General features: G+C 41.8%; 1 protein-coding gene across 1 annotated transcript; it reads left to right on the top strand.

Annotated features, from left to right (window-relative positions):
- Window positions 1-2,826: 2,826 nt before the first annotated feature.
- On the top strand, window positions 2,827-20,188 carry slc1a4 (solute carrier family 1 member 4; the record flags this gene model as incomplete). The annotated part of the gene is made up of 8 exons (XM_080036909.1): window positions 2,827-3,344; window positions 9,275-9,317; window positions 11,003-11,068; window positions 17,707-17,873; window positions 18,055-18,288; window positions 19,032-19,226; window positions 19,412-19,546; window positions 19,939-20,188. 8 exons carry the CDS (start codon window positions 2,827-2,829, stop codon window positions 20,186-20,188), a joined length of 1,608 nt encoding a protein of 535 aa, XP_079893035.1.
- Window positions 20,189-20,470: the final 282 nt, after the last annotated feature.

A 20,470-nucleotide genomic window follows, 5' to 3' on the forward strand; every position in this document is an offset into this window, starting at 1 on the left:
AAGGATTGGAGCAACATGGTGGCAGAGTGGTTACCGTATGCATTTGTAAAATCTGATTTAAAAAAAAAAAGGTCTGTTCAAGTCCAGTTTTTCTTTTCCAAGTAAACCAGGCTTTTGCAGTGCTGCACCTTTACCATTGTATCAGACATACAGTACATAGGTCGGATTAGATTTTTGATCAACTTAAAACTGTTTATTCTTTGCTCTGCATATTGTAAGTCTCTGCTTTAGAAGTCTCCATTTTAAAGCTCAGCCTGTGTCTTTCTCTGATGTTTTTTTTCTCTCTAGATGGCAGAGGCTCTGGAGAACAACATTTGAACATTTGCCACTGTTAAAACAGCCATGACTGCTGATCTGCATGGCTGGTGGTTATTTCCAGCATTCAGGCCACACACAGCTGTGAGGGGAAGGGGGACAATCTGTCTATATTGGTGGAGGGATGGAAAGTGTATAGCTCAACTTAGCAACAGCAGAGCTAAGGGTCAGTGAGGACAACCGCAGATGACAGTCAGGAACAGAGGGCTGCTTCTCCCTCTGCCTGTCTCTCTCTCCTTAAAAAACAGTACACTGCTCCTCAATGGATTGTATTAACATGTTTTTTTTATATAGTAAGAGAGGACATACCCCAAATATCACATTATGTCATAGCAGTACCTTTTTAATTAAATGTTGAGTTGATTGTAGCTGACACACACACACACACACACACACACACACACACACACACACACACACACACACACACACACACACACACACACACACACACACACACACACACACACACACACACACACACACACACACACACACACACACACACACACACACACACATTTTTCTCCCTTAGGTTACAAAACACACTATTTAACATGTATTTCTGTGTAATTAAATACAAATCATAGAGAGTGATTAAAAAGATTGTGAGCCCCCAAAGGAAATTAGAAAGGTTATCAGAAACGTAAGGTATTACAAATGAATAAATCACGTAGTCAGTTTGATTTTATAATTGTATATTATTTTCCTCTTGAAAAAAAAAACTCCACCAAAAATGATCAACATCAAAAATGTCAAAGCTGGAGCCTGCATTACCCACAATGCATCTCTCTACTAATAGTAAAACTAATGTAGCCTCAAGCTGCCAGCAACAAACTTGTAGTCTTCAGCCCCGAGCTACACTGACTGGAGGGAAATCACCCTAAAGGTTATTAGTCAGACTTACACCAGCTGCAAAGGCTTTGAACATCTCTTTACACTCATGCGGTGGAAACACACTTTGATGTGTAACATGGGTGGAGTTCCCCTTTAACGTCCTGACTCATCTGTTCATATTTTACCAGTAAATATACAGATAATCCACATTTATGATTAACTGTTCATTTCTTACGGTTTGAAATAAAGACCATTCACATCTACGCTCATTTGCTCAACTCTGGGTTAATACATGCTGAATAAGAATAAGAATGATACAAGTAAACTTATAAACCTTATTGAGAAGCCAATGTAATAAAAAGTGCTGTCTTAAACTAATACTATATATAAGTTAAGAACAGAAAATATAAAAGACAGATGCCACAAAAAAAGAGACATCAAATACCTTTTTTCATTGTTCTATTCTGATGTACTGCCACAGCATACCTTTGCTGTGTGGGCACTTACAAAACAGCTTTATTATACTGCCATCTTGTGGTTAAATACCAGAGGTGCAATGAGTTCATGTATATATAAAGGCCATTGTGTGCAACATGGCGGTCCTTACCTCAGAAAGACGATTAGTCTATATATGTTTGGATTATGTCTGCTCTTTTAAATGAGTAGCCTACTCTTCTTGAATTTGATAAATTTTATTTCAGTGCTGCAATGAGCTGCCATTAAAAAAAGAAAAAATGATTTTATGAAGAAAAAAAGCAAGCAACAGCGCCCCCTAGGAGGCACAGAGCGCTGGCCATGGTGCTGACAGCCCTCTGGCGCATAACCATCATTCTTACTGTTTGTGGATATGACAGGTCACTTGCTTTAGAGCCACCTCACATGGATTGTTCACTGCTTTTAGACGTAATAATAATAATAATACAAAACCTGGTTATAGCCTTTAATTTCAGGAGACTCGAAGTGCAAGGATCTATGAATTAAAGTGAATAAATAAGGAGCTCAAACCCTCATGTTCTGTGTAGGTTTCTTACTGCTGAGAAAGTCACTGCGTCTGATATTTTGGTGAAATGACGACTCGTTGGTTGATCGAGTAAACCTTGAACTATGTAACCTAGGTTACTTATGAGCAAAGCACAGCAAGAGACCAGATACATCTTTCATTAAAAAGAACGACTATCTACTTAGAAAGTGGGCTTTGTGTGTAATGCATTTGGTTACTAAGATATTATAGCTAAATTGTTATTTTGTTTGTGTTGTTTAAAACAGTCTCCGGGCAGAGAATGGGGCAGCAAAGAACCAGGGAAATGAACAAAACAGTAATTTTCTGGCGTTTTAATCATGATGTAATTATTCAGTTAACAGGAAAAATGTGCCACATTGCTCACATTGAGATACCCTGGCAATCCCCCTTACTCTTGCATCATTTTGCTGGGTTATTAAGTACCGGCTTGTGTGTGCTGTGCGCATGTTCCACCGGCTCTTTTTGTGTCGTCGCTCCTTCTCCATTGGCTCTCCCTCCCTCACGCTTTACGCTCAGTGCTTCACACCCGCTCCAGCCTTCAGCCTCCACACAGACCGTGTGCCAAACGTGTGTGAGTGTGTGCATTCAACTAGCCTTCCCATTCATCCCACGCTGCCTTGGACCACCGTTCTTTACCAGAAGAATAAAAAAAGATGGAGAAAAAGAGCGAGATCAACGGGCACGCCTTGCCCAGCTCGGCTTCCACCGACCGGATCGTGGAGAAAAGCGGCGCGAAGAGGAGCTGCAGGGAGAAAGTGATGGACTTTCTCAGGAAGAATCTCCTGGTGATCATGACTGTGTCGGGCGTGCTGGTGGGCGTCGGGCTGGGTATGATGGTCCGCAACATGAACCTGACCAAGGCGCAGATGACTTACTTCGCCTTCCCGGGAGAGATGCTCCTCCGCATGCTGAAGATGATCATATTGCCCCTGGTGGTGTGCAGCCTGGTGTCCGGCGCAGCCAGCCTGGACACGCGCTCCCTGGGTAAGCTGGGCGGCATCGCGGTGGGCTACTTTCTGGTGACCACGCTGATCGCCTCGTCCATCGGCGTGGCCCTGGCCTTCATCATCAAACCCGGCGTGGGCGCGGGGGGCTTGAACACCAACAGCCTGGGACTGGAGAGCATCAGCAAGGACAAGGAGACCGCAGACTCCTTCTTAGATCTGGCCAGGTAGGCTACTGTGTAACACTTGAATTAGTTTCTAAACAAACTGAACAATGAAACACTCATATGTATGCCAATGAAGAATATGAAATATATGGTTCGATATTGCAGATGGGAAATATGGCACATTGGGAACACTTGCTTATTTACACGCATGAGCGGCTCGACGCATGGAGCCGTCCGATTGGTGCGCGCGCATGTTCAGTGGTGTAAAGAGTAGTCCGACCTGAAAACCATGAGTATGAGTGGAGAAACCTTACTTTAAAAATGAATCCGTTACAAGTGACCTATTACAGTAGCATTTGAGTAAAAGAACAAAAGTATCTGATTAGAAAAGTATTCAAGTATCATGAGTATTTAGTCTGTATGTAAAGGCTTAAAGATGAACTAGTCTGAAACATGTACTTAAGTAGAGTACTTCTATTTAGTTACATTTCACCTCTGCATACGCTCAATCAGTTTGTAGTTACTCTGCACACCTCGATTTTACACACAAATTGATCATACATCGTTACAGACTTAATGACCCTTAAAGTACATCAATTACCTTTAATTAATCCCACGGTAAAATGCTGCTCTTTCCCCTATGCTATAGTCAAGTAACAGTAGCCTACTTCCACTTTTACCACTTCTAGTCCAGCAGTGCAGTTGTAAGGCTATGCTCAAGTGCCACTCAGTCAGGCTTTTCCTTCTAGCTTTGTCCCTTGAGTGAAAGGGGGGGGGGGGGGGGGAGGTTTGCTGAGGCATGTTAAGTACTTAGTGAGTGGGCACGATAATTAATGAATCTTTACTCAATTCTGTTGCCAATCTTCAGAACTATGGCTGTGCCCAAGAGTGTTTCAGCATTCAACTTTTAGTAGCAGGATGAATAAGGTGCCAAGAATCATGAATGCCATCTTGTATGTAGCATTATAACAGACACAACAAGGCTTTATGGCCAAGCAAGGTGTGCTCCCAGCCCCTTATATAGCAGATGTGATATATTACCCATCGATGGATCCTACACGTCATAAAAGGGGCTCTTGGTGTCATGGGGGGGGGGGGGGGGGGGACATGCAGTGGTAAATGACCTGCCTCCAGAGAGACCTTGACACCGGTTCACTATCTTGAGATGAAGTAAGCACAGGGGAAAATTGATTACTGTATGCTTTTTCATTTAAGCAGGCAGAGGCACAGTTGTACATTTTCACCTGTCTGCATCTGACCTGATACTTTGGTCCATTTATAGTTGCATTGAAGCTCTACACACGTTACTTGTCATATTCAATGAACAATGAAAATGAACATGAAAATGGTAAAATATATATATATATAAATAAATATATATATATATATATATAAATAAATATATATAGCATTGACTGGCAGCATATATATATATATATATATAGCATTGACTGGCAGCATATATATATATAAATATATATAGCATTGACTGGCAGCATATATATATATAAATATATATAGCATTGACTGGCAGCCCTATACATATCAGCATGCTCACTGCATGGCCTTCAGCGGGCCTTACAGGAGCAGTCCTAATAATAAGTCCCCACAGTGTGAGGGAAAGCTGACAGCCGTTGAAAGAGAGGAATGGGGGAGGAGGAGGAGTAAACCCCAGCAGCAGCATTGTAGTGGTAGTACAAACTGAACACGATATGCTGCCCTCAGCACTTCTAGTTTATCAGCATATAGCAGGTGGACAGTCCACATGTATTTCTCATTCCTTACTCTGGAGCGTCATTCTCTATTTGCACTGGTGACCACCAGTTGCTCTGACATTTCATGAAGGATTAGGCCAGTAAACCAGCAAGATTTGAAAGTTAATTCAGAGAAGGAGTTTTTCTTTAAGTTTGTGTATGCCTTTAAAACCCTTTAAACATCACTGATACGTTGTCTACTACATGATGTCAAGACGCTGTGGTTGAGTTTCGGCTAAAATGAAAACAGTGTATGTTTAGAGGACTTTGTTGTCATGGTAACAATAATAAACACAGGGCTCCAGACTAACTTTTTTCATTGGGTGCACCGGTGCGCCTAACTTTTTCATCTAGGTGCACCAGCATATATTTTGGGTGCACCAAATTAGTGCTGCATGAATTGGAGAAATGCGATTATAGTGGCCAATATTGCGATTTGCGACGCAATATAATAAATGGTAGGCTATTATGATTCTACTTTCTTGGTTTTCAAGGAAGATTTGAGAATATTGACAGCTTCGATACCTGATCTCAATTTAAAACAAGCACATATTAAGAATCAGTGAAAATATAAAAAATAAAGCTTCTACTAGGCCTATACTGTTTTCAAAATAATAAAAATTATAGTTAAAAAATGTAATAAAAAAAAAAAAATACTTCCCCATTAAAATAAATGCATTCTTCCAAAGACAATAGTCTTTATAAGCATTATCGAGTCTCCTTATCGATCCGGGTCTTTATCGATACCACTATCCATACTTTTCTATTATTTTGTTGAAAGATAACTGGTATTATTGCTTTAATTGCCCATAAGATGATCAGAGCTCAAGATAGGATGTTAAACAGGTCATAATTCCATAGTTAGGCTACTATCTATTTTATATTGCTGAAAAAACAAGTTTTTCACCAAAACTGTATTATTAAAATTTCTCTCCAAAAACCAAAATTTTTTTTTTTTTGTTACATTTGAACACACCATGATGACCTTTTATTTACCTTTGCCTAAAATTTATATTACCGAGGTGACCTGAACACAACACATTTGACACCGTTAGCAACTTTTTTTAAGCTAACTAGCTCTATATCACATGCTATATCCTGCCGATTTTAACATGGATTTGAAAACTGGATAACTATTTTTAACTGACAGGACTTTCTACACCGTCCGGTTGTATGATAACTACCGCTGCTTTGAATGACTGTTGATGCGCACGGTGCCGACTCTCTGAGCCCGTCTGCAGCAGCAGCTGTGCGCATTTTTTTTATTTTTTTGGACTACAGGTAGACGGATACTGAGTTGAAGGAGTTTTTTTTCAACCCAAAGACAGTTCATGGTAGGCAACTCTTTTATATGCCTTTGTTTTCCGTCACAGTTCAGCATGGATGCTGCTGCGCGTCGGCGTCCATGTTTGTTTGTTTACTCTGCTGTCGACTCGGCAACCGTCTTGCACGCCGTGTAGGTGCGCGCGCAGATACACACACACACACCGACACACACACACACACACACACACACACACACACACACACACACACTGTCAGAGGGGCGCTACCAAAAAGACGAGAGGAGCAGTTGGAACGTATAGACACACGCGCGCACATTTATCCTACATTGAATCGCAATCGCAGCAGCCAATTTTGCGGTTATGTAATTGCACTAGCTGCTCACATCGCAATTAGATGAATCGTGCAGCACAACACCCAATATTACATTTAATATGACGTGATCAATTTCAGGTGCACTGGTGCGACCAGTGGAAATATCTGGTCGCACTCCACAGATTTTTGGGCGCATGTGCGCCCAAATTAGGCGCACTCTGGAGCCCTGATAAACACATGGTTAGGTTAGGGAACCATTAAGGAGGAGGATTAGAGCCACGGGACAGAGGGAAAAGGCTTGCCTAAAAGTTCAAATCGATCCCGGAAGTTCGAATCTGTCAACATCTGTCCAACCTTAACGCAGTGCATAACCTACTTAAAACAAAATCCTGGTCATATTCTTATCTCTGTCATGGCCCTAATACTCGTTCGTAAATGATATGGTAATAACACTGAACATAAAAACAATGCCGACTGTGATTTGGAAACGTGAAACAAGCAGCGGTCTCCGATGTTGAATTCTGATGTTTTTCTGAGCCATCCATCCACCCACCCAGAGCTGTTCCCTTCACTGACTGTGTCCCTGTGCAACATCATCACGGCTTCCTCACATTAGCTGAATAAGCCTTTTCTGCTGCCTTGAATTAAGAGGGATCCTTCACAATGCTTGGCTTCCATTAATTTGAAAATCAAGTTGTTATGTAACAGACCTTTAGAAATCAATCCACACAGAGCCAGCCATGGGGCTCAGTGTGTGGTTGGTTGGGGGGGAGGAGGGTGGGGGGGGGGGCTCTCAGTGGGAAGTGTTTGCCAGCTTTCAGCTCTGGTTTCCCAGGGTTAATCCAGATCCTTGCCTCGGTCATGTGACAGGAGGGAACCTGACCTTTGCCCTCTTGGAGAGAAGACGAGTGGGAAGCCTGCTGTGGGCGCAAGAACTTTAAAAAAAAACATTACATCTCTCAGCAGCATAAGGAAATAAAGAAATTACTTTGAGGAGATATTATGGCTAACTGCATGTAGAGTTGACATCCTGCATCTGATTTGGCCTGAAGGCAAAGTTATGGTGTGGAGTGCTTGGTTGGGGTCTTGGCCTTGTGAATAGATGCGTAAAGTCTGTATTTCTTTGCACAAGACAGTGTGACCTTGGGGCATAGAGTTACAACAAACACACATTAATACGTGTAAAGTAATCCCTGTCTGTTCGTACAGAAGTGAAAATAAACTCAGCATGGCACTTCTACAGCCAAGGAAAACCTTTGCAGGCGGCCACTCTTGTTTTCATCTCTTTATTATAAAGTCAACTTATTGTATATAGGGTAAACATAATGATGCTGCACACTGTTTTTAGATTGAGTCATAGCAAAAAGTATGCAAAAATGTAGAAGAGAATACATATGCACATGATGGGGTTTGTCAACTAAAGACAGACCCAGGGAGCTGAAGCATGCTGACTCATGCTTGGTTGAGTGATGTCTACAAATAACAGAAACATAAGAGTCCAGATGAATGGTTCACCCTGGTACCCTGCTTTGTCAATATTTGGTAAAACCTGGTCAGCAGAGTAGGGGGGCAACCACCCCTGCACTTTTGGTTTGGAGTGCCTTATCGCCCTTTTTAAAATCTTAATTCCAACCAATGTGTTCAACCTTTTGGCTAGAAAATTAACTGCTCTACTAGCACATGATCCTAGATTTTATTTTTTATTACATGTGAAGGGGTGCCCTGATGGGACTTTTCCATGCGTTATTTTTGCCCTAAGGTCACAGCTGAGTTTCATTGGAGCATGTGTGTGTGTGTGTGTGTGTGTGTGTGTGTGTGTGTGTGTGTGTGTGAAAAAACCCTGGGTTAATTTTAACCCAATTTGGGTCATTCGTGTTACTGAGTATTCAGGAAATAACCCAATAAAATGAACCATTAGCCCTCCTATCTAGGAACTGGGTCAAACATTTAACCCATGGTTTTTGAGTGTGTAATATTCAACCTAATTTATGAGATTAACCTTGACAATTTGGTAAATTCCTTGGTTAAATAAGTGCAGCTGTTATAGTTCAGTCTTATTAAAAGGCATGATTGGTTAAAAAAATATGTACAATGAAGATTAAGCGCCATTTAATTAATTTTATTTAAAAATACACAGGCCACAACCAAACCCTGAAAGCTGCTAAGCGAATACAGACTTAACTTAGATGAACATTTCATTGATATGAAAGTTAAACAAAGGAAAAGTAAAGTGTTTAATGAATACAGCGAACCCTCCAGGATTCTCTCATCCTAGTAAAGAACTTGTTGATTTGTTTTAATAATGAACCAGACAGTCGCTGCCAGAACAACTGCTCTGTCAGGGAATTTAGAGGAATAGTGGACTTAGTGGAAGATCCTGGGAAAAGAGCCAAAGGGCAAGAAGTGTGATGTGATGCTAAACCAATTGATGTGAACAATCTATCACTCAGACGGGTTAACCACGCTGTACTGAAATACATTCATTTATTGTTTTGATTGCTTTTGCAGGCTTTAATATGTCCTGATGTTTTAGCCTGTCTAATAGGCTATACAGTAGAATCAAAATAGAGAAAGACAGGAGTATTCTCGTAGTCATTTTCTGTTGATCTAACAGTGTTTTTCCTCTTCCTTTTGCAGGAATTTATTCCCTGCTAACCTGGTGGCTTCTGCTTTCCGTTCTGTAAGTGCCAGCACCTCACTTCTTATTTTTTTTTCCACCAATGCCATTTTTCATTGCCACATTCTGTCTTGTTTTTTTTCCCTCACCACCTGTCTGTGTCTTGTGTGGATTGTTGTTCAACTGAATTTATTTCACGACGTTGCCACTCCACGTTGGTTTACAGCAGCTGTAACTCCTTGGCTGTCCGCGCTGAGAGCTTGATAATGCTTCTTAATGAGGAGAAGTCCAGAATACAGACTGCTAGCACCCTGTTCGTCCAAAACACCTCTCTTCCCTTTTCCCTTTACCAGCCGTTACCATGGAGAAACCATTCCATTCCAGACAGCCTAGCAACCCCGCCTCGCCTCGCTGCTCTCGATTCCCGCGGCCCGCTTCCACTTTCCTAGCATTACCGTCGTGTCCGCTAAAAGCTAAAATCACAGGAAAGTTCAATATTTGGGGACGAAAGCATAGGGATAGAAAATGGGCTATGCACACACCAAAAGGAAAGTGCACACTCGTGTATTTGAACCAATCGCCTTAAACTTACCTAAAACCAACCAGGCGAGTGAATTATTCACAAATGGCAAAATGGACCTTTTAAGTACAGCCAGGTCATAGAGTACAATACAACCCCCCCCCCCCACCTCTCCATCAGCCTATACTGGGCTAGAGCTCCTGTGGAATGGGTCCAACCGTGGATTAAACCATGAAAGCAGAGAGCGGGGAGATTTACACAAAATGACAAGCAGCTAGGTGCTCAAACAGACCTTTAAACAAATTAAGGGAAGGATTTTTAGAGTCTGGGGAAGGCTGTCTTTTTCGTTTTAATGGCTATTTAAGTTTGTATGTTGCAGTGTCAAGAACTTATAAAGTCGATATATCTGCCAAGATATTGAGATCCTTTATCCTATAGGGCTGTGTAAAGAAATGGAGTAAGAGGGACAGCATTGTAGGAGTAAAGGAGGCAACCCGCACTGCTCCAATGCTCTCTCTCTCTCTCTCTCTCTCTCTCTCTCTCTCTCTCTGTTGAATGGACCGCAGTACACTGGCCCCCCCCCCTCCCAACTTTATTCACATGCTGCATTTCTTAGAATGAACGGACTTTGTTCTTTAGTAGTGACGTGTTCAAGTTGTTTCTTTCATCACTAAGAACCTGCTTTGCAAAGTTTGAAAATCCACATTACTGTTTTACCTGTTCAATTATAACTGTATAATACGTAGGCCTATTTTTATACAGTATATTTAGCCATCACTTGAGGTTTTACATCCAAGAGCTGATCCGATGGAACCACTGACTTTGAAAGGGTAGTTTGACATTCATGTGTTCACTTTATTTCAGAGAGTTGTATGAGAAGATCAACACCAGTCAACTCCATGTAGGCCTAAAAGAAAATAAGGACAGCGCTGGAGCTGGTAGGCAGTTAAGGGAGGACTCACACTAGGCCATCTGTACCGTGCCCAAGTACATTTGCCCCCTAAAGTCTAGTACGTTTGATAAGTGTGAATGCACCATCCTTACCCAAGCACGGTACACTTCCTCGGCCACGGCACCCTTGGGACTCTCATAGACGGCGATCCTGAATTCAAATCCTCTAAATCGTGTATCATGAATCGGCACAGAAACTTAGTAATATTTGCATTTTGACACTAGCATCAAACATATCGTAGCCTATCTACAATTATTATTTTCCTCTATGTTGCAGTATGCCACTGAATACAAGATGGTCGCTGTAGGGAACGACACCAATGGGACCACCCTCTATCAAAAGGTAGGAACAAGAAGCCTCCAACACGCACACACACATGCACACACACACACACACACACACACACACACACACACACACACACACACACACACACACACACACACACACACACACACACACACACACACACACACACATACACACACACACACACACACACAATACATGTTATATCACATAAATAAGACCGTGTGTGATCTGTAACTACACTATGTCTTAATTGATAGAATACTTACAGTATAATTCAAACCCCTGGCACTGGTGCAGCACTGACGTCAGAACGGAGGGTTAAAGTTGTTCATGACTGTGAGGTTAAAAGGCTTTTATCTACTCTCTGTGCCTACGAGTGCAAACAAGCAAAGAGCAAATAGCAGATGAGATCTCCTTACGTAGCCTGTGGAGTTCATCTCACTTTCAAACACAGTTTTGTTTAATCAGCGTGCATCACTACAAGGCATTCTAGGTTAAACATATATAGGTTAATGATAGGTTCACTACCATGACGTATACCTCCACTACTGTCTGTAGCAAGGATACAGGGTCCAGGGAAACACAAGGGCATTTCTGAAGATAAAACAACAAGTCCCAACAAGCCCACTGTGATGGAAGTTATTCAGTAGTAAGAGGTTAATATGAGTTATAAAGCATTATTTATTACAGGCTTGATCAAGGGGAACAGGACAGCAGCACAAGTGTATTGCCATTCAGTTTTGACAGATGCTTCCTGAGAGCAGTGTTTTAACTTTGTGCTATCTCTGAAGGCTCCAGGCTTGGAGCGTTAAGTGTACCATTGTTTTGGGTCTGAGTTGAACACAGTGAACCATAAGAACCTTAGGGTCTAGTGGGAGGGGACTTTATCTGATCAGCTGACCTCACACTGTCTCCTAACAGGTGACAAAGCTGAACTATTGTCTGGAGAGATAGACAGACACATAAGACAGGCGATAAGTGTAATACTAATCATTGAGATTCATATTAACTATCCTAAAGACCGAAAATTCTCACACCATCCAACTTAACATAAACCAGAGTGCGACATATTGAATGCCTCTGAAGGAAAACACGTTTGCATTGTTATCCTTATTTGTGTGCTTGAACCTGTGCATTCAGATGTATCCAGATAATATTGTACATTTGAAGCGTACTGATACCTTTAGAAAGCCTGGTGTGTTTGACTGTGTTCAGAAATAGTGGGAATAGGTCATTGTAGTAAATATAGTTATGGTTTGGGACGACACAGGTACTGTATTTAGTTCACCTACAGAAGTCAGTTTTATTTTAACATTCAGATCTGGCCTGGTACCACTTTAAAGTGCATGAAGCCTGACAAAGTCGTTTCTGTATGACATGTTTTTGTAGTGCTGTGAATTTCCAATCGGTCAAAAGGGTTGACCAGCTTTCAGGTTAGCTTGACCCACCAGACATATCCATTGGGCACATGAGGCTGATAATGTGTTTGTCTAATAAGGGAACAAACACAGCCTGGTATAACGCTGTGTTTGCAGCCTTACATGTTGCTGCTGGGCCTATTAGATGTACTAATGTTGGATCATAGATGTGTGTATGGTGAGTTTGTAGGTGTATCAGAGAGAGGCAGAAGATAAGTAACCAATGGATCGAAACGTACAGCCTGTCCTCACTCAATCCTCTCACAAAGTAGTACAGAAGACATTTTAGGCTTCTACAACAGTAACACCCAGTTTTACAAAAATAACAGTTTTTCAAGGTTCTGTTCACCACTCTCTCGCTCAAATGGTTCAACACAGTATGGACTGAAGAACCCTTCAGTTTCATGACTGAATAAGGTTCTTCAATAATCTTCTTTATGATTCAATTTGCAAAACTGTGACTATATACTAATAATAAGGGTTGTAAGGATACATCGATATACAGTATATCGATTTATCGTTTAATTGGCGAAAGATCTAACAGCATCGCTACAACGGCCACAATCTATGCATATGGTCGTCTTTAATACACGCTATTATTTTGGCAATCTCTCTGCACGTCTATGTTTGACACTATTTCCACTAGGAGAATGGATTGTTTGATAGGTGTAACAGGTTATGTTAAATGGGCATGATACCGTCTCTTATCAATCGCAGGCCCTGAATGGAATCGAAGTCAACTTTGTGATATCGTCAATTATACAGCAGTTGGTTCTGACCGAGTGATTTGATTGGACGAGAGACATTCTATGCGTTCTGAAGCAGCGCTGATATGAGCGTCCAACATCACTCCGACTGTTCAGGGACTGTTCACCAAACTGACCAAACTGACTAAATCAGTCCGCTCACTGATGAGCCGGAGCTTCACTTGTGTAAACTGTGTGTGTGTGTGACTCAGGTTGACTGTGGCTTGGGGTTGACTCCCCCTTTGAGAGGGCATCGCTGCCACACACAGACAGAGACAGTGTGCGGTAGTCGCTCACACTCACGTTACTGAAGACAGCAATAGTGTGTGGAGATAAACTCAGGCTGCTGAATAATACGAGCGGACGCGATCCGGACGCAGCATAGCTTTAGCCTAGCCTAGCTTTCCCACCTCATTGTATAACTTCCTCCGGGCCGAAATACACTCATAAACTCTAGGAAATGAAGCGTGGGGGTTTGGATTGGGCAGTGAACCTTATCACAAACTAGATTAAGATCCGCAGTTCCTTTTCTTTAGTGATTTTAACAGAACATTGGGCCGCCGTGGTTAATGTTACCAGAGTAAACACTGCAGGACGAGCTCACTCCCGTCAAGTTGTTTGCTTAGCAACGCGCTCCGCTCTGACTGCTGTTGTCGGACTATTTGTGTTGGCGGAAGCAAATACATTCTTAAATGATTAAAGATCACATTTATTTTAAAGTTAACTTGTGAATTTAAGTTGTAAAACTGCTGTATAAAAGCAATATCACACTCGAGGTCGCAATGTTGTCGCTCTATATCAGCGCTGCTGTGTTTCTCTTCGGCACTCGGCCTGCGGCCTCGTACCTACGACCGAATCACAGCAGCGGCTGCGCTGATATAGAGCGACAACACACTGCATGTTATGGGACTGCAGCCGAGGTCAGCAGACAGACTGACTGTTTTGAATACTTTTGCAGATGTGTTTAGACTACTAGAGAAGAAATGGACAAGGCCATATCACTATCTGCATTGTCACAGGCAGAGAGGAAAATGGAAAGCATGTCTGTTGTACACTGGCTATGAATAAGGAGACCTAAAATTGGAATGTATTGGAATGCATCTTCTTAAAAAAAAATGTTTTAACTGTATCAGTAGCTGTGTATCTGAATCTTATGGCAGTGGGGGCGGGACCTGATAAGCCTTTGGCTTCTCCTGCCACCCTTCGGACGATAACACAAAGTAATATGTATAAATATGCAAAGAGAAAATTGCGTATTGTGTGTAATTGTCCGGAAGAATAAAAAATAATAATAATAAAAAAAAAAAAAACTCTCATGTGCTATTGCTTAAATATTTTTTAGTTGCTCATTGAATCGATCTAATATCGTATCGTGATGAAACCAGCGATTAACGCCCCTACTAGTAATCTTATAAATTCAACTAGCCTACTTTTCCAAAGTGACCATGGCTTGCACCCACTGACCAAGTATAAGGGAACAGTTGGCAGACCTGGGGCCTCATTTATAAAGGTGTGCGTAGAAACCTTCCCAAAACATTGCGTTCGCACAAAGCCAAGAATGTGCTGCGCAAAAAAAAATTGAGATTTATAAAACTGTGTGGCGCACAGTTGCACGCGATCTTCCCTTTATAAATACCCACCTGCGGTGAAATGTGCGCAGACGATCTCCACCCCGTGTCCTCCCACTTCACCTCCCAGTTTCATCCCACAATCTACCATTACATGGCGAATGCTAAATAGCTCCAGAATATGATGACGCTCTTAATAAGCACGGACCTTTGACTGACATGAGGAGAAAAGGGAGGCAACCTGCCGCAAAGAAAGCGACTGGGAAGGAAGGCAAGGCAAGGCAAGGCAAGTTTATTTATATAGCACAATTCAGACACAAGGCCACTCAAAGTGCTTTACAGGGGCAAGATTAGAATACATAAAACATTATAAAACATTTAAAAGCGAATAAAAGAAGCAAATAAAATAAAAATTGCAGGTTAAAATGGAGACACATTATAAAACATTTAAAAGCTAATAAAAGAAGCAAATAAAATAAAAATTGCAGGTTAAAATGGAAACAAAAAAGTCTTCAGACTCGATTTAAAAGAACTGAGAGTTGCAGCAGACCTCAAGTTTTCTGGGAGTTAGTTCCAGATTTTTGGAAGAAAGGAAGAAAGCCCGTGCCATGCGTTGCTGTAACTGCCACACAAACACACGCGCGCTGATCACATATCATGATTGGCACAGTCATTATAGTCTTTGTTAAGATGTTTTTCCCAACTTTGTACTGTATGAAATATCACGTATTAGCTAACCTGTAGGACTATATGTAGGCCTATATAAAATGTGTTGTGAGAAGTGAAATAGTGCATTAGCCTGTAGTCTATTCCAAAGCATTGTTTCCCTTCCGTGAGATCAACACATTTCCAACAACGTCAGATTATAGTTTAAACTTCCAGGGTGAATTGTTATGGGAAAGAGATGCATAAAATAATTTGCTAAATTAATAACATGATTTTATCTAACGAAATATATAGTTTTAATTAATATGTTTGGCCTCCCTTAACTTTGTACAAAACTACTTTTTACACACAGCCTAAAATAAAGACTATTTGCTCTCCCGCTGGCCACTCACGGACACACATCCTGACGTATATGATAGGCTATTATTATAGAGTAGAACTATAAGATTCAATTTAAAATATAACCAAACCATGTATAGACCTACTTGATAAGTAAATCAACCTACATCATTACTGCATGCCATAGACAACAGTAGCCTATATTCGCAACAATAGGTACGCACATATAATTGATTAAATATATTGGGTGCCATGCATTTCACAAGGATGTGTGTGTTTTTCCGATGACAGAGCTTTATTTCGTGGTGTTGCCATTGAGTGTCGCTGATTCCCCGAGTCAGCAAAACCTTGCGTGAGCTCTACGCATGGTCAAAAGTTTGCGTGGGAATACGCACACTTCTCCGCAAAGAATTCTTTTATAAATACCACCGTTTTGCCACCGCACATTTGACCGCACATTTCTGCCGTCTACGCAAGGTTTTTGTGCGTAGAAAGCTTTATAAATGAGGCCCCTGATCTTGGCTGTGGTCCATGGTATTTGTCTATCATGGGTCATGTTGAACAGCCCCCCCCCAGTGCCAGGGGCTGAAGCTGGTTTAGCTGTGGGAGTATTCAGGACAATGGAAGAGGTTTGAGCTCAGGATTTGTCCATGTCCTTATTCGTTATCCATCATCCAGTTCACTGAATCCTTCAACTGCCTCCAGACATATGCACCCACGTACACACACTCTGTAGCAAGAGATGATGTATGAACTACTGTTGAATATATCATGCTATTGTTTGACAAGCTTTGTCAGGATTTTAATTGTTTAAATATTAATGATGCTTATTACCACCATCATAAAACGCTGTCCTGTGATCTCACTTCATTAAATAACACCTGAGAACTTTTTCCCTCATCTTTTTTCCAGTCATCTTTTATTTTTTACCTTCCATACATCCGAACAAAAGAACACGAGATATGGCTTACAAATAAAGTCCCAGTCCAAGCTTACTTTACAACTGCTGTTGGGTAAATGGTGAATTATGATTGACCTAGATACAGACATGGATCATGGGTGTCTGAATTACAGGTGTGAAACCTCCCGCGGACCATGGTCCACAATTTAACAGGTGGACCTTGGTCTGACCTAAAGAAGTGGTCTTGGTCCAGACTATACTGAACCTTGGTTTGGTTTGTGTCCTGTGTTAGGGCAGGTTTTGGATGGTTCTGACCTTTTGGACCAAGTACAGGAAGTACTGGCATTTCATTTGTTTTTATACAACTGTAGACTAGCCAAAGCAGGAGGTGTGCCTTGTCTGGCAGGCTGCTTGGACTATACAGTGCTGAGGGAAATTACTCTGTTAATACATTTTTCTTCATTCATCCATTAAAACTGATAGAAACGCAGACATCAGATGCATGCATGCCCATCTAAAAACCAATCAATGTCCAGTTTAAGCGTAGGTATGTCATGGAAGGTTATTTAATACGCTGGCAAAATTGCAATGTATTTCAATCACTGATGGAAGTTCTGCTGTGGAACTTTGGACAGACATTCATGATCCCCAGTATAAATCCTATGGACAGTATGTGAGGGATCCCCTGACTTTTCCTTTAGCTTGAATTGGAGTAAGATGTCTTGACAGTTGTTGCATGGATTGGAACTAAATGTTGTACAAACAAAAAAAAAAGTTCCAAGATGATGCCTTCTAATAACTTTGGAGACCCCCTGACTTCTCCTTTAACCACAATGAGGTTGACATCTCTGCTTCATAGTGAAATGACTCTATGACTATTGGAAGAAACCTGTCGAAACTTCTCCATGACTTGTCAGTTTTTCCATTTTCATTTGAACTAAACAAAGGGTTCCTCACAGCTCTCCTTCCCACCATCTTTGTACTGTCTCTTTGGTCTCCTACAGACTGACTTCTGCTGTCTGTGTTGTAGGTGCCTTTTGGAACAGAATCAGAAGGCATGAACATCCTGGGCCTGGTGTTATTCGCCATGGTGTTTGGCGTGGCGCTGAGGAAGCTGGGGGAAGAGGGGGAAGAACTCATTCGTTTCTTCAATGCTTTCAACGAGGCCACCATGGTGCTGGTATCGTGGATCATGTGGTGAGTAGAGCTGAATGCATATATGGTATTTATGAAAGTGGTCTGGATGGTGGTATGTATGGATTGCATTGGGACTGAATGATATTTGGTTGAAGATCAGGATTGACCAGGCATTGACATGTCTGAACCATTTGTGGCTGGGATCTTCTCCGATAAATTCTTACCCCCTTGTGTCTCTCAGGTATATCCCTTTTGGCATCATGTTCCTTGTGGGCAGTAAGATTGTGGAGATGGAAGATGTGGTTCTTCTGGTCACCAGCCTGGGAAAATACATATTTGCTTCAATCCTGGGTCACATCATCCACGGAGGCATCGTGCTGCCCCTCATCTACTTTGGCTTTACACGAGAGAACCCCTATGTTTTCCTGTCAGGCCTCATCACGCCCTTTACCACTGCCTTCGCCACCTGCTCCAGGTATTTTCGATTTTTTTTAACTTGTGGGATTTTCAAAATGTCATCTTTTAAGTCATTTGATAGAAGTATAAAGCACATTTAACATTGGCGGCACAATGTAAACCAAAGATCTTGGTTGACAATAATAGTGCAGACGCAGTAGCAGCGGTAGCAGCAGCATCAACATTCATTCAAAGCAGCGGTGGTCAGCACACAATCTGACTGTGTGGCCCAAGTCCCATCAGTTAAAATAATAAAGCAGTTTTTAAATTCATGTTAAAATGGGCAGAATAATGGGCTAGTTATGGGCTGGTTATCTAAAGAAAAGTTTTAAACCGTTTCATATATGATGTGTTCAGGTTGGCTCAGTAAAATGATTATTTGGCAAAGGTATATGAAAGGTCATCATGATGTGTACAAATGTGACACCAAGAAAAATAAATTTGAGCTTTTAGGCGAATAACTTGATTAACACAGTTTGGGCGAAAAACTTGTTTTTCAATATAAAATCAATAGTAAAGATGGAATTATGACCTGTTTAACGTCCTATCTTGAGCTCTGATCATCTTATACGCAATTTAAGCAATAATACCAGTTCCCTTTTTATTATTTTTAGGTATTTTTCATTAAAACAACTGAATTGTTTAGAAAACTCTTAGAATGATTTACTCTTGACACCCTAAACGTTCTGTATTAGCTTAACTTGACTGACTTCACTTGACAGGGAAAATTATTATGATCTGTTTTTCTTTTCACCTCACCAGTTCAGCAACTCTTCCCTCTATGATAAAATGTGTCGAGGAGAACAACGGTGTGGACAAACGCATCAGCCGCTTCATCCTTCCCATCGGGGCCACTGTTAACATGGACGGGGCGGCCCTTTTCCAATGCATCGCTGCTGTCTTCATCGCTCAGCTCAACAACTATGAGCTGAACGCTGGACAGATCTTCACCATCTTGTGAGTTCAAAGAATGATCAGAACATTATATCAAGAACTTAGAAATCACACGAAAAGTCATCCATACATACAGTTGTTCTAACAGTTGCCAGCAAAGTTCGGAAGTCCCCTTTTTATTCCATCTGTTCCAATGGATTTGTAACAGTATTATATCATTCATTAGATAACGTCATTATAATGTGCAGGGTGACAGCCACAGCCTCCAGTGTGGGAGCAGCAGGCATCCCAGCCGGTGGCATTATTACCATCGCCATCATCCTGGAGGCCATCGGCTTACCGACCAACGACCTGTCCCTCATGCTGGCTGTGGACTGGATTGTGTGAGTAAAACCTCTGAATCCACTGACACTTCTGTGACAAAACGTCTGAGTACGTCTGCACATGCATTGCGTACATTGCAGTGATCAAAAAAGACCAGGGATTCCCAGCTGTGGACCAGCAGGGGAAAACGAAGGGAAACAGTTTAAATGAATAATAGTATTTTGTATTTTTCCCCAAAAACAAAGCCAGATTGTAAAATAAGATTTTTTCTTGTAAAAAGAATCTCATGTAAAAAGAAAAACATATTTGTGAAAAATTGCTGAAAACGTGTGTGCAGCTAAGAACAAAGAAAGGCGATCCAGTTGTTTATCAAGGTGATTCTAGCAACCGAAAGATGATAACTCAAAAGGTCGGGACTAACCTCGTCATCTTATTCCCACTTTGCGTACAGGGATCGCACCACCACAGTGGTGAACGTGGAGGGAGACGCTCTGGGGGCTGGAATCCTGCACCACATCAACCAGCGGGAGATGAAGAAGCAGCAGCAGCAGCAGGAGGAGCTGGGGGAGCTGGGGGAGCTGGCTGAGGTCAGGGTGGAGGCACTGGCCAACATCCAGGCAGAGGAGGAGACCTCATCACTGGTCACATACCAAACCAAAGTACCAGGGGCCACGCCGGAAGCCATTGAGTCTGTCCTGTGAACTCAGAAAGACTTGTTGGCTTAACCCCCCTGACCTCGGACCTTTACACACTTCTGACATCGCTGCTGATGGGACACAATTTTGGCTCAGCGTCCATTCAAATAACAAGGTCACTGATGATTTTAAAATTGTGAGGAAAAGCAAAGTGCCATCGTAACTAGAGCGCTGGCAGTTAACAGTGCACCTAGTGCTGCTGTTGTGCTTTCGAAATCCAGTCACTTGTGCCATCATCCCAATAACTAAAGCCTCGTTTCCACTGAGTGGTGTAGGTCGGTTCGGTGC

This window comes from Ammodytes marinus, assembly GCF_949987685.1.
Source record: "Ammodytes marinus genome assembly, chromosome: 11".
NCBI classification, from domain to species: domain Eukaryota; kingdom Metazoa; phylum Chordata; class Actinopteri; order Uranoscopiformes; family Ammodytidae; genus Ammodytes; species Ammodytes marinus.